Genomic DNA, 14,051 nt, shown 5'->3' on the forward strand with positions numbered 1-14,051 from the left:
TTTTTTTTTTTTTTTACAAACCTAAAACAATTGGATGATCCATCTCTACACGTTTTTATCAATGGTCATGCCATTCTAAATAGTTTTTTTTTTTTTTTGTAGATTTTATTAAAGTATTAATCATGTATAAAGATTATCCAACTGTTTTAGGTTTTATAAATAAAAAAAACAGCGCTGCTTAGGGGTTTCCCCCCTTCTTTTACGAAGTATGGCAGAGTATGCCATACTGGCACTGGCACATGAGCAGCCAGTACGGCAGGGTGACCAGAATAACGTTCAGCATAAACACCAAGTTACATCTTTATTTTTAATACAAGTCCGGTCAGGTAGGTTGGATACTATGACGCGGACAGCAGCCTCCGTCCTGAAGTCACACGAAGCCCCGCCCACTTTTCAGCGGGTTTCCGTGAGCCACATAATATACGCCTCATTACTGGCTCCGCCCCAGGAATGCCCGTTGCTTGGCAAAAAGAGGACGCTGGAAACGTCACTATCACCCTGGTAACGACCGGCTACAAAACGAAGGGGAAAGTGTTCTACTTACTCTCCCGTGTACACAGCTGCCCGGTACGTATCCGCCCCACATGCACAGATACTAATATTTGGTGTTGTGCTAGCAATATCAGTACACTATCTGTGCGAGTACTGGTATATATATATATATATATATATATATATATATATATATATATATATATATATATATATATATATATATATATATATATCTTATGTACACCAGCGCACATACACATATTGGCACACATGCCTGTATCTTTCTATAGCATGCCGCCTGGCACATACAGTGGCATTATTTTTTTAAATCACTATCTCAGTTGATATTTTCATATTTATATTGCTCAGAGTTTGGCATGGGGGGTATGCATCTGACAAGCAGCAACACCATGCACTTTAAATGGCAGTTATAAGCTATGAGACTAGTGTATTGATACTTGTTTTTGTGTGTCATTTTCAGGTGCAGCACCCATATACTGTAACATAATAAAGCTATTCAGTCTCATCATGGAGGAGCTGTGTGATAATGTTCTGGGAGTGAGGGTTTCCCCATGCCTTCTTCATTTCATGGACATCCGTGTAGGGAAGACATACAAAGCCATTATCACGGTGCAAAATATTAGCAATGTAGCCAAAACAATCAAACTGCATGGACCAAGAGATCCCCAGGTAAAATCCAATATACTAAATGTATTTTGTTATTCGGATTTGTTTTTATTCACTGCTTGACACTATTATGCTATTAATCAAAATAAGCTTAATAGATTAAACATGGCTTATTTTCCTGTCAGCGGTAGAAACATATTCTGGGTGCATACAGAATATAGTGGCCATATTTGCATTATTTCAGTTACAGAATTAATACATAGGGCCAGATGTATCAAGCTTCAAAAAGTGATAAATTGGAGAGTGATAAACAACCAGCCAATCAGCTTCTAACTGTCACTTTACAGGCTGGTTTTGAAAAAAGTCAGTTAAAGCTCCACTTTATCACTTTTGAAGCTTGATACATCTGGCCCATAGTCCTTGTTGTAAGAGTATGGAATATACTGATGACTGACACGTATGTAACTAGGAACCTGAGAGTTGATTACTGATCAGTGAATTCACAGATCGAGTGATGATTGCACGTGCATACGGATCATAGGTCCTTATTCTAGTTCACGCTTAGAGACAAATTCCTTCTCAGATGGACAAAACCATGTGCACTTCAGGGGGGCAGATGTAACAAGTGCAGATTGAATTAGATTTGGGTGAGTTATTTTGTTTCTGTGCAGGGAAAATACTGGCTGCTTTATTTCTACACTGCAATATAGATCTCACTTTGAAGTAAAACCCCCACCCAAATCTAACTCTCTGCACATGTTATATCTGCCCCACCTGCAGTGCACATGGTTTTGTCCATCTGAGAAGGAATTTGCTACTAAGAGTAAACCAGAATAAGGCCCATAGTGCATATGCACAAGGGTCAATATGGCCAGAAATTGCATATCAATCGTTAACGCAACATTACTGGAGCTTGACTGACAGAAAACTGGGGTTTGGAGGTGGACACTTGCCGTTTCCTCGGATTGTCAGAAAAGAAGCTGGTGTGCCCAAGCGTTTAAGAAAGGGTGTATGACATCAGCCGTCACAGCGGTGGCCTTGATCAGCCTGTCTCAATCGCAAAGTTGTGGAAGGGTCAGACTTACATTTGCACAGAATGGAAAGATCATTGGATGGTTCGTGAATTGCACATGGATTTCCGAGTTGATAGCGAGTAGCGATCCATTGCAATTCAATCACAGATTTGCAGGGGGCAGGTTTTTTTCTGTCTGGGCTGCGGCTAACTACTTGCAGTCATCTGCAACTTTGCAGATCAGCGAGCACATCTGAATCATGCCCTGTGTACCGATATGGCAACATTAAAAGAGGTATCTGTCTTGAACAGGCTTGATAATAATTTTAAATCTAGATCAAATCTGCTTCTCTAGTTTGCTGCACATATTGCATTTCTTTCTATTAAGCAAAATGTTGCGAATCAAGGGGATTGTTTTCTGTTTTAGATATGAGTAGCAATATTTTTATTTATTTATTGTTAATAAGACTAAAGTTAACAATATATATATAATATTGTAATGAAAATAAAGCTGCAATATTTTAAATGACATCGAGTTGGTGGGTGGGGGACATAGAGTAGGGCAGGGAACGCTGTGGGGTAGGGGACACAGAGGTGGCGGACACCGGCGAGCGGAGAGTCGTGCATTGGGACCCTGAGCAGTCATCTGTTACAGCTGCAAGGGGAAAAAAGCGTCAGCCTATACAAATGAATGGGCAACCAGTCAGCAATTGGCTGAGAGAGCGCTCAGCTCCCCCTGCCCGGCTCTCCGTTACCCTCACCAGCACCTGCCACCTCTGTGTGCCCTGCGCCTACCCTCCTCGCAGCATCCCCCGCCAGCCACCTCACAGCGTCCACCACCCCTGCCGGCCTTGCAGCGTCCCTTGCCCGGCTGCACATAAGATTTAGCAAATCTTGTGTGCAGCCGGTCTGACCTCCCAAATCCCATCCGATGCACACAGGACCACGCATCGGGTCGGACGGGGTGTCTAGACATGCGATTTGGCCCGATTTCACTGCATGATCTATCTGAATCGGGTGAAATCGGGACCAAATCGCATAGTGTAGGGGGACTTTATAGTGTGATAAATAAGCTAATTCCGACACAAGCAATAGGTCCACATAAAAAAGGTCCCACCCCCAAAAAGGTAATTTTTCATACTTAACTATCCACATAGACATACTGTAAAGGGAGAAGAGTAGCGAGGCACCGTGCCCAAATATTAGGAGATGTGGTACACTTATACGGTGTCCATGTCAACCTTTTTTTGTGATGGCATTTTGGTCGACCTATAGACTGTCGATTTAATTACTGTCGACCCCATGACCCATGCCCCAGCAGGTGAGGTGAAGTTCAGATTTCCCTGTCATATTACCAGATAATGAAGCATGATTCATTACTCCACATTTAGAAAGACCAATGGCGTTCAGCTTTACACAACTCAAGCTGACATTTGTGACTTCACATTCTGAACTAATACTTGTGGCTGCAATGAAAACACAATCCATGAAAAGACCAAAGAACACTTCTTGTGCTGACTTTGGTTCCAGAGGTGGATGAAAATTCATTATTGAGTGTTAAAAGCAAGGCCAGTCTTAATAGCATTGTAGGATCCAGACAAAGCAATGCATTTGGGGCCCCTCCACACCCATTCACGGGTAAAACAAAAAACAAACAAACAAAAACATACAATGCACCCCCCGTGGTTCTGTGCCATCTCTACGCTTGCTTCCATACAGTTGGTTGATAGCTCCAGCCATCCACCAATCAGTATGCTGGCAGCCATTCACTCTCTAGCTGCATGCTGTGATGCAGGAAAATAATGCAGCCTGGTCGCTCTGTTTGTGTGTAATTCAGGCAGCATTCTCTACTGCCTCCCCCCAAGAAGCTCCAGGGGCAGTTGCCTACAACACAATCTGCCCTAGGCCAAAGGCCCCTTAGAAATAGAGGGCCCTTGGGCAGCTGCCCATTGAGCCCATACGTTAAAAATGCCCTGCAAATGATAGTTACACTGCTTCAGCAACCTGCAGGGATACATACAAGATCCCTGACGTTGGGATGCCGGAAATCAAAAAGATTGACCCAGCATACTGATAGGGAGAATCCTGACAAGGGCTCTGTAAGAAATACAACCCTCTCACCCTAATCCTCAATACCCCCCTTCTCCAGCATGACTTGAATGGACATGTAGTGATTTCTGGTAAACTGCATAATTTGTTGGGCCTTAGGTCCTCATTGGGGTTGACCTGCAAAGCTACGTAATTCACAGCTTTGCGGGTCATCTAAACTCTCCCCCCCCCCCCCCCCCCCCCCGAAAAAAAACAAAAACAACAAAACACACACACATGGCTATTTCCCCACACGCATGCTAAGGGATGTTTAGCATAAACATCCATTCGCAGCCTTGCATTCGGGGGCAAAATCAGTTGACCATCAAATGATTTTGCAAGCGCTCGCAGATCTAAGACACCTCTCTGGTATTTTAGATCTGTGGGTCCCTGTACGGGAAGCGGACGGGCAGCTGACATCCGCTGGGCATTCCCATGGGCACTACCCTTTGCCCACGCCCCCTGTCCGCACTGCTAGGTGCGAAAGGGCCAGCAAATTAGTAAATTGCCTCGCCCTCTTGCACAATGCGGCCGCACATGCACATAGATGTTTATGCGCCGTCGCTAAACATCACTCTCCTGTGCAAATAAACTAGAATACCGGCTTTAAGGTGTAAGCAAATCATCTCTGACTATACAGCATGTTACACCTTGAAGTACTGTAAAGAGAGAACCTTTTCAAATGGGGACAGCATTGCCACTATATCTCCCTAAGCCTCATAGCCTTTTGGTTAGGATTTGATGTTATCACAATATTCCAATTTTTTTGTTTTTTGTTCTTTTTCAGTTTACACTATTTGTACAAAACCCAGAGAAACCTGTAGCACCAGGACTTCAAGTGACAGCAACTGTGGAATATCACCCAACCAATAAAGAAGACATTCATGACAAAGTACTTGTTCTGGTTGATAAGGATGTCATTGAGGTTCCATTACTAGGGTATGTAATATTTCTCTTGTTTGGGGGGTAGGACTTATTTTAAACCACTTTATTTGACACAAAAGTAGGAATCGGGAGTAGACTTAATTTCAAGTTCATTATTCTGTCACTTTTATATTCTAATTACATTTTGTCATAGTTTCTCCATCATTCTATTCCCCATCATCATTGTCCTCTCCTTCCTTCCATGTCTACTCCCCTGGATGGGATACGGTCACTAGGTCGACATGCAGGAAGGCCAACATGGTTTAGGTCGACCTATGTTATGTAGGGGACCTATGTTCATATATGGATGCATTTATCTTAGAAAGAAGGTCAACATGACTGAAGGTCGACATGGATTAGGTCGACAGGTAATTAGGTTGACAGAAGCATTATGTCAACATGGGGAAGGTCGGCAGTCAAAATGTCGACATGGGTTTTTATACTCTTCTTTTTTTTAGCCGACATGTGCCGACAGGTGGTAGAATAAAATAGTGTGTTGAGCATAGCGAGGCACCATGCTCGAAGCATGGCAAAAAATAGTGAAAACCCCATGTCGACCTTTTGACCGCCGACCTTCCCCATGTCGACACAATGCTTATGTCAACCTAATTACCCATCGACCTAATCCATGTCGACCTTCAGTCACCTCGACCTTCAGTCATGTTGACCTTCTTTCTAAGATAAATGCATCCATATATGAACTACTAATTTAAAATTGGCTTTCCTGAATTCTGACCACAACTATTTTCCTGTACCTCATACAAACTGATCCACTTCTCATCTTTCCTATAACTTGTTCTCTCTGTCCTGTCTTCATCTGCCTGCCTATGTCTGCAACAGTACACACACTTCTGATCTACGTAGAGCAGCTTTATGACCGCCACTTCTGATCTACGTAGAGCAGCTTTATGACCGCCTCCTTCTAAAAGAGAAATGGGCGCACTTATAAATTAGTTTTAGCTATTTAAAACTGACTGACCCGTAATCTAAACACTTTCTTTCTTTCCATATCCAACACTCACCCATCTAGTTTTTCCAGACTGTTCCAGACTTACTTAACTTCCTCTGAAACCAAGGATGAAGCCTCTGCTCTCATCTTCTCATCTCATCTTACAATCTGCCTATTTTTTTCATCTTGAACCCATCGACTTCATGCTCCCTCTGTATCACTGCATGCTGACCTTAATACGCTCTTTAAGACACCGATCCGATCAAGTCTCTCTTTCAAATATTAGTTTATTTTTCTCTTTCTTTGTCTTCATCTATATTCATTCGATTACTTGCTTAAAACATTCTGGGCCTGATTCAGAACCGCATGCAAACAGCACGCAATGCCAATGTTCAGGTAGTTGAGTGATTTTTGTTTACAAATGGGCATGTACAAAAATTTGTAAAAGTGCCTATGGCCTATACATTACACCAGTGGTCAGGGAACTCGGTCCTCATTACCCCACACAGTGCATGGTAACCCAGCAGGTGCACAGGTGCACTAATTACTCAGACACATTTTATAAGGTCCGAAGGTGGAGTTAATTATTTCACTTGTGATTCTGTGTGGAGACCTGCAAAACATGCACTGCGTGGGGTAATGAGGACCGAGTTCCCTGACCACTGCATTGCACAAAGTGTACACAGAGGTACAGTAATGTTGTAATCTAGACACGTGGTATCAGAAATGCTGAAATGTAAAGGGCAATCCTGGGCAGGTACGGGGAGGTTGCTAGACTACATGCAAAAAATGGTTCATGCTATGTATGGCGTGTTTTGTATATGAGAAACGCAGGCTTCACAGATGCACAGCTGCATAGAAGGCCATAGTCCGATGCAGAAACTGCACCTTGTGTAAGGCTGATGCAAGTTTTGATTTTGGGACCGATGGTGGCATCTAAGGATAGTTCTTATTATTATTTGTATGACGCAACAAAATGTGATACAATTGTTAGCAGAAGCAATCCATGATCACAGCCTAGACAGATGGGATCAAAGTCACTGACTAAATCTCAACGTGGGGTCAGACAGGAGATCGGGACAAAGCAGGATGGGAACCAAGAGGACAGAGAGCTTACGCTATAAAGGATTGGGGGTTAACTTAGAGATGAACTTGGAAGAACCCAAGGAGGAAGGATGGCAGATGTGTGATGAGTTAGGAAAAAAAAAAAACAGTTTGTATCCCTATTGCACACTGAATGAGAAATATACATATAATAATCAGATAATACAGAGATCTTGGTTGCATATATCTGCAGATATAGGGTTAAGCCCCCAGGCCGTACGTCAAGGCATCTCTGTCACTGGGGGTCCCTAACACTGGGTATGGGTCTGGGGTGTGGGCCCCCAATATGCCGGCACAGGCTGACTACTCCAGGGCAGCACACAAATGAAAGTTAGTAGGTGTTAAATAAGAAGCACATAAGTGCTATGTAAGGAGGTGAAGGTGTGGTTAAAATAATACATACAATGTGATAGGAAAAAACATAAATGTTAATAAAGTGTTAGGGTGTGTCAACCTGGAGCAGACCAGCCATACCAACAAAGAGGGAATCACACTCCCAAACCCATCCAATGCACAATAACAAATTTATGGGCCTAATAGCCCAGTGTAAGGCCACATGATAATGGCTTACAACATCTGAGAGCCAGCTTACCTGGAGATACCCCTGGCTTCTCCAATGGCACTCAGGTGTCAGCAATCCCTCCTAATGCTGACCCATCTATGCCTCTCTCAACTGCACAACACTTTTATTGGCAAGCTGCTCAATCAGAGGTCTGTCATTCAGGTGCCAACAGGGAGGGGTAAATCTGGTTAGGAAAAAAAAACAGTTTGTATCCCTATTGCACACTGAATGAGAAATATACATATAATAATCAGATAATACAGAGATCTTGGTTGCATATATCTGCAGATATAGGGTTAAGCCCCCAGGCCGTACGTCAAGGCATCTCTGTCACTGGGGGTCCCTAACACTGGGTATGGGTCTGGGGTGTGGGCCCCCAATATGCCGGCACAGGCTGACTACTCCAGGGCAGCACACAAATGAAAGTTAGTAGGTGTTAAATAAGAAGCACATAAGTGCTATGTAAGGAGGTGAAGGTGTGGTTAAAATAATACATACAATGTGATAGGAAAAAACATAAATGTTAATAAAGTGTTAGGGTGTGTCAACCTGGAGCAGACCAGCCATACCAACAAAGATGGAATCACACTCCCAAACCCATCCCATGCACAATAACAAATTTATGGGCCTAATAGCCCAGTGTAAGGCCACATGATAATGGCTTACAACATCTGAGAGCCAGCTTACCTGGAGATACCCCTGGCTTCTCCAATGGCACTCAGGTGTCAGCAATCCCTCCTAATGCTGACCCATCTATGCCTCTCTCAACTGCACAACACTTTTATTGGCAAGCTGCTCAATCAGAGGTCTGTCATTCAGGTGCCAACAGGGAGGGGTAAATCTGGTTAGGAAAAAAAAACAGTTTGTATCCCTATTGCACACTGAATGAGAAATATACATATAATAATCAGATAATACAGAGATCTTGGTTGCATATATCTGCAGATATAGGGTTAAGCCCCCAGGCCGTACGTCAAGGCATCTCTGTCACTGGGGGTCCCTAACACTGGGTATGGGTCTGGGGTGTGGGCCCCCAATATGCCGGCACAGGCTGACTACTCCAGGGCAGCAAACAAATGAAAATTAGTAGGTGTTAAATAAGAAGCACATAAGTGCTATGTAAGGAGGTGAAGGTGTGGTTAAAATAATACATACAATGTGATAGGAAAAAACATAAATGTTAATAAAGTGTTAGGGTGTGTCAACCTGGAGCAGACCAGCCATACCAACAAAGAGGGAATCACACTCCCAAACCCATCCCATGCACAATAACAAATTGATGGGCCTAATAGCCCAGTGTAAGGCCACATGATAATGGCTTACAACATCTGAGAGCCAGCTTACCTGGAGATACCCCTGGCTTCTCCAATGGCACTCAGGTGTCAGCAATCCCTCCTAATGCTGACCCATCTATGCCTCTCTCAACTGCACAACACTTTTATTGGCAAGCTGCTCAATCAGAGGTCTGTCATTCAGGTGCCAACAGGGAGGGGTAAATCTGGTTAGGAAAAAAAAACAGTTTGTATCCCTATTGCACACTGAATGAGAAATATACATATAATAATCAGATAATACAGAGATCTTGGTTGCATATATCTGCAGATATAGGGTTAAGCCCCCAGGCCGTACGTCAAGGCATCTCTGTCACTGGGGGTCCCTAACACTGGGTATGGGTCTGGGGTGTGGGCCCCCAATATGCCGGCACAGGCTGACTACTCCAGGGCAGCACACAAATGAAAGTTAGTAGGTGTTAAATAAGAAGCACATAAGTGCTATGTAAGGAGGTGAAGGTGTGGTTAAAATAATACATACAATGTGATAGGAAAAAACATAAATGTTAATAAAGTGTTAGGGTGTGTCAACCTGGAGCAGACCAGCCGACAGGTAATTAGGTTGACAGAAGCTGAAGGTGTAAATCAATGTAAAATTGGGGTCTCAGGGAAGATTTTACATTGATTCCAATGTAATAATCGGGTCGATCGCATCGCATGCGATTTGGTTGGCATGCGATGCGATCGACGCGATTTTTGCGGCCCCGATCAATACAATTAAAATCGGTGGCGCTGTCCTAGGAAACAAGTAGCCTTAATCTCCCCATGTCAGTAGTAGTGCTGATACAGACACAGTTTTACGGAATTCGGTTTGAGACACTGGAATTTGAGATGTACTGTATAAGAAGTTATTATTAAAATGGAAAAGAAACTCATTTTTATCCTACTGTACAATGAATGAAGTAGAAACTGTATTCATTAAATATTAATATTAATGCACCTTCACATTTCACTTTAAATTGTGCCATTATTAAATTATTCATTTTACTCACTATCTGTGCAACAGATGTAAGCTATTTTTTTTTAGAACTTTTTAATTTGAAACCATATTTCAGTTTTTAAAATGGCAAAGAAAGGCAGTTGCATATTGGATCTTCTGCCTGATGATTAGAACTAAATAATTTTTTAAAAATCTGCGTTTAGCTGCAAAACTTTAAATGATTTCCAAATGAAACCTTAGCCATAAGGAGTTCACTGTTCTCAGAGCCGTAACTCTGGGCGTTAGATTGTTGCCATCATGCAGGGCCCTGGAGGAAGAACCCTGCAGCCAGTATGTTTACTGCACTGTTGTGTCTTTTTTTAACCTCATAAACTATATCTGTAAATAGCCAGTCCTAGGGTGTAGCCCACATCTGCCCCATTAGTTGTTTTCCACAGATTGCATGTACACAAACCAGAGTGTTCGAGCACTCTGGTTTGAACCAGAACAAAAAGTGATATCCCGAGGCAGGAAGGACGAACCGCAATGATTGCGACACACGGTGACTGCGGCAAATCACTGTCCTTGTCCATAAAGTTCTTGTTGGTTCCCCAGCAGGTTGGGCTAAATTGCAGTGATGAATTTAAAGAATGTTGTCAACTATGGGCCTAATTCAGAACTGATCGCACAACACCTTTTTTTCTCAAATGGACAAAACCATTCTGCACTGCAGGGGAGGCAAATATAACATGTGCAGAGAGAGATAAATGGTGAAATTAAATAACATGAGAGATTCAGAAAGTTAGAGATTTGGTAAGAAATCTCCAGTTTTTTTAAAGCGGCAATCATTTACACTTCAAACTCAAACTGGTTTTGCAGTGTAAATGATTGCCGCTTTAAAAAAAACCTGGAGATTTCTTACCATATCTCTCATCATATTAATTTTCCCCCATATTTGGGTGAGTTCTTTTGTTCCTGAGCGATCTAGACACTGGGAAGCACAAGGGCTATTTCCATAACCTGCATCGCTCAACATGCAGGCTAGCAGAAATCGCCCATATGTATGCAGCTTAAATCTCTCTGCACATATGCCCCACCTTCAGTACAGCATGGATTTGTCAATTTGAGAAAAAAGGTGCTTTGAGAACAGGTCTGAATTAGGCACCTTTTTTTCTTATACATAGTTGTAAAAAACTGGTGCTGCAGATTACTCCTTTCCTTTTTGCCTTTCTTGGCATGATATGCATAGCACAGCTAAGTTGCTTCTTCATGGTAGTAATTGGATGGATTCTAAAAAATCTTTTGCTGCAAAACAGTTTGTATGAAGTAGCAGACTAAAGTAAGAAAAATCCCAATTCATGGCTAAGCGTGCCAATTCAGGCTTTATGCCTAGATTTTATGAAAGGAATATATGGACACATCTGTGCATATTATTATCATCTTTTAATTATATGGGTGTTTTTTTTCATGTATTTTAGGGAGGTCTCTGGACCCTAGAGTTCTTTACCTATTGATCTAGAAGGGTGGTTTGGATTATTTTCCAAAACTTCTCCATGGCTTTCAGTGCTGTAACTCTACATTTTAGTGAAAGTGTAGAGGTGTGGCTTCACGGGGAGGAGTTGTGGCTACAGAATGGTACCAGTTCACATTACACTGCACAGTAATGTCAGTTAGTCACATCACACTACATAGTAGTACCCGTTATACACATTACATCCCTGTGGAGCCTGTTATACACATGACCCTACACATGTAATGCCACACAGTAGTACCCCTTATACACTTTATACTATTACATAGTTTCCCTTATATACATCACACCAAACTGTAGTACCACATTACACCAGGTATAGCCTCTACACCTCATTCCTCTTCCTCATTTATTCTTCTCATCAGTAGTCCCCTTCTCCCAGCAGGAAAGGGAGGAATGAGGACACATCCGTATATAGATTGTATATGAAAGTACTTTTCAGGACCATAGTTATCAGGTCCACCTCACTAGCATTAAGTACTATATAGGTATATTAGCTAATTAAGTAATATAAGTAATTCATTTCTTTATCTGATTGCAGGTTCACACCCTCCTGTTATTTACAAATTGATCCTGAAGTAAATTTTGGAAACATAATTGCAAACAACAAAGTGATATATAAGGAGATTAGCATTATAAACCATGGTTCCTCTGCAGGTAAATAATCACCATCTATTGGTTAAAACACACCAGTGTAATACGTTTTACAATGCTTCGCTCTTTGTGTATATATATATATATATATATGTTATTTCACATTTAAACTTTAAAAAAGTATTTTAAATATTATGAATGTCAGTGTATACTGTAATGTTAAACTGCACAGGAAACTGAGCAGCAGAATATCCCACCTTGTTTATACATGGTACAGTTTCTGCATTCTCCGTTTAGACTATTGTCTGTTCATTACAATGTATCAGTCCTTTTAAGACTAATTATTATGTGACAAGTACAGATGAACCTAATATTTGTAACTGTTTTGCAATTCACCTAATTTTTTATTTTTTATGTTCTGAGGAAGAAGTACAAAAAATTATTAAAATAAGAAGAATAGCAAACGTAGGCCTGATTCAGAAGGGATCGCTTACGTGATTCCTTCCACAGTTTCCAGATGTTTGGGATTGCCAGGCAGAGGCATTTGCGGGGAGGGTTGGAGGCAGCCTCTGTTCAGGAAACAAAGTTTCTCTAGAACTGTTTTTTTTACAAATGCAGACAGGAGGTGGTATATATCTCCTCCTGCATTACAATGCTAGGTATAACATATAGCCTGTGCAATCCATGCTGAATCAGGCACTTAGAGCTGAACTCCACGGTTGTATTGCTGGAAATTTTGCACCTTTTCAAAACGGTTTGCTCTGTCGTAAACAACCTGAAAACGTACATAATGTTTAATACTATAGTTTTTTTTCAAAACTCCCATTCAAATGAATGGCCAGCCACTCAGCGGCCGTCCATTCATTTTTAATGGGAGATTTGAAATCTCCTGTTAGCCCGCTGCTACCTCTAAGCCTCTGACTCCGGCTGCTAGTAGCGGCGGTAGGATTGGGTGGGTCTCTGAGTTGCATAGCAGACAGACATAACAGGCACAGCAGCAGTAGATGCAAAGCGGGGAGAGTGCCTCTCCTGCCCAGCTCTTTCCTGCTCTGCAAACTATGGGTGTGTGCTAGACTATGGTCTTGCAATAGCATAATACACCACTGCACCGCTGGCACACTCCTATGGCCTGGATTGGATGCAATACATCACGGGTGCTAAAAAAGCACCTGTGATGTACACGGATGCATCCAACTCAGATAGATCATACATCCTGCACATATGATCTACTGGATCCGATCCAATGTGCAAGGGAACACGTAATGGGTCAGATCGGATGTCAATCAGTTCCGATTTGGACAGTTTTCATCTGATATATTGGCATCGGATGAAACCAGGCCAAACTGGACCTGTGTATGGGCACTTTAAATGCTTTAATGTTTATATTTCTGTTGACTAAATATAATTTTATGCAATTATCAAAGCCATTTTTGAATACAAATAGAGTCGAGATAAACACATAAACTCAGGGCAAGCACAGGATTGCTGGAGGGGGTTTCAAAATATTTGTTTTTAGATTGATTGCCGCCAGCCCAACTCTCTTTTTTTGGGGCACTACTTTTTGCTTGTTAAAAGTATATATTTTTATTAATATGCGTTAAAAAGGCAATGCACTGTCCCAGGAGTAATGTCAGGGGCTGTCTGGCAAATTTTAGCCTGGGGTGCAAGACCAGAGCACTGGCCCATAAGTAACAGTGCATTGTTAAATGCAGGTTTTTCATTTAAAAAATATGTATTAATAAAAGAAAAGATTAGGCATCACAAGCTGCTCTCCTGCATAAATAAAGAACAGGATACCACAGGCTGCTCCCTTGCGTAAAGAACAGGACACCACAGGCTGCTCCCATGCATAAAGACAGGACACCACAGGCTGCTCCCTTGCGTAAAGATCAGGACACCACAGGCTGCTCCCTTG

At 42.1% G+C, this 14,051-nt stretch overlaps 1 protein-coding gene across 3 annotated transcripts in view; it reads left to right on the forward strand.

The window, feature by feature from the left end:
• The first annotated feature begins 479 nt into the window (after window positions 1-479).
• The window catches only part of CFAP47 (cilia and flagella associated protein 47), a 474,937-nt gene continuing 461,365 nt past the window's right edge, over window positions 480-14,051 (forward strand). For all 3 annotated transcript variants that reach the window (XR_014470467.1, XM_083174330.1, XM_083174331.1), the window contains exons 1-4: window positions 480-567; window positions 977-1,185; window positions 5,010-5,161; window positions 12,084-12,199. Coding sequence is in view for 2 of the 3 variants with exons in the window: in XM_083174330.1 (XP_083030456.1) it covers window positions 1,024-1,185; window positions 5,010-5,161; window positions 12,084-12,199 (430 nt within the window). In the remaining variant the exon portion in view is untranslated. The remainder of the gene's footprint in view (window positions 568-976; window positions 1,186-5,009; window positions 5,162-12,083; window positions 12,200-14,051) is intronic.

This window comes from Crinia signifera, chromosome 2 (assembly GCF_055691185.1).
Source record: "Crinia signifera chromosome 2, ASM5569118v1, whole genome shotgun sequence".
NCBI classification, from domain to species: Eukaryota; Metazoa; Chordata; class Amphibia; order Anura; family Myobatrachidae; genus Crinia; species Crinia signifera.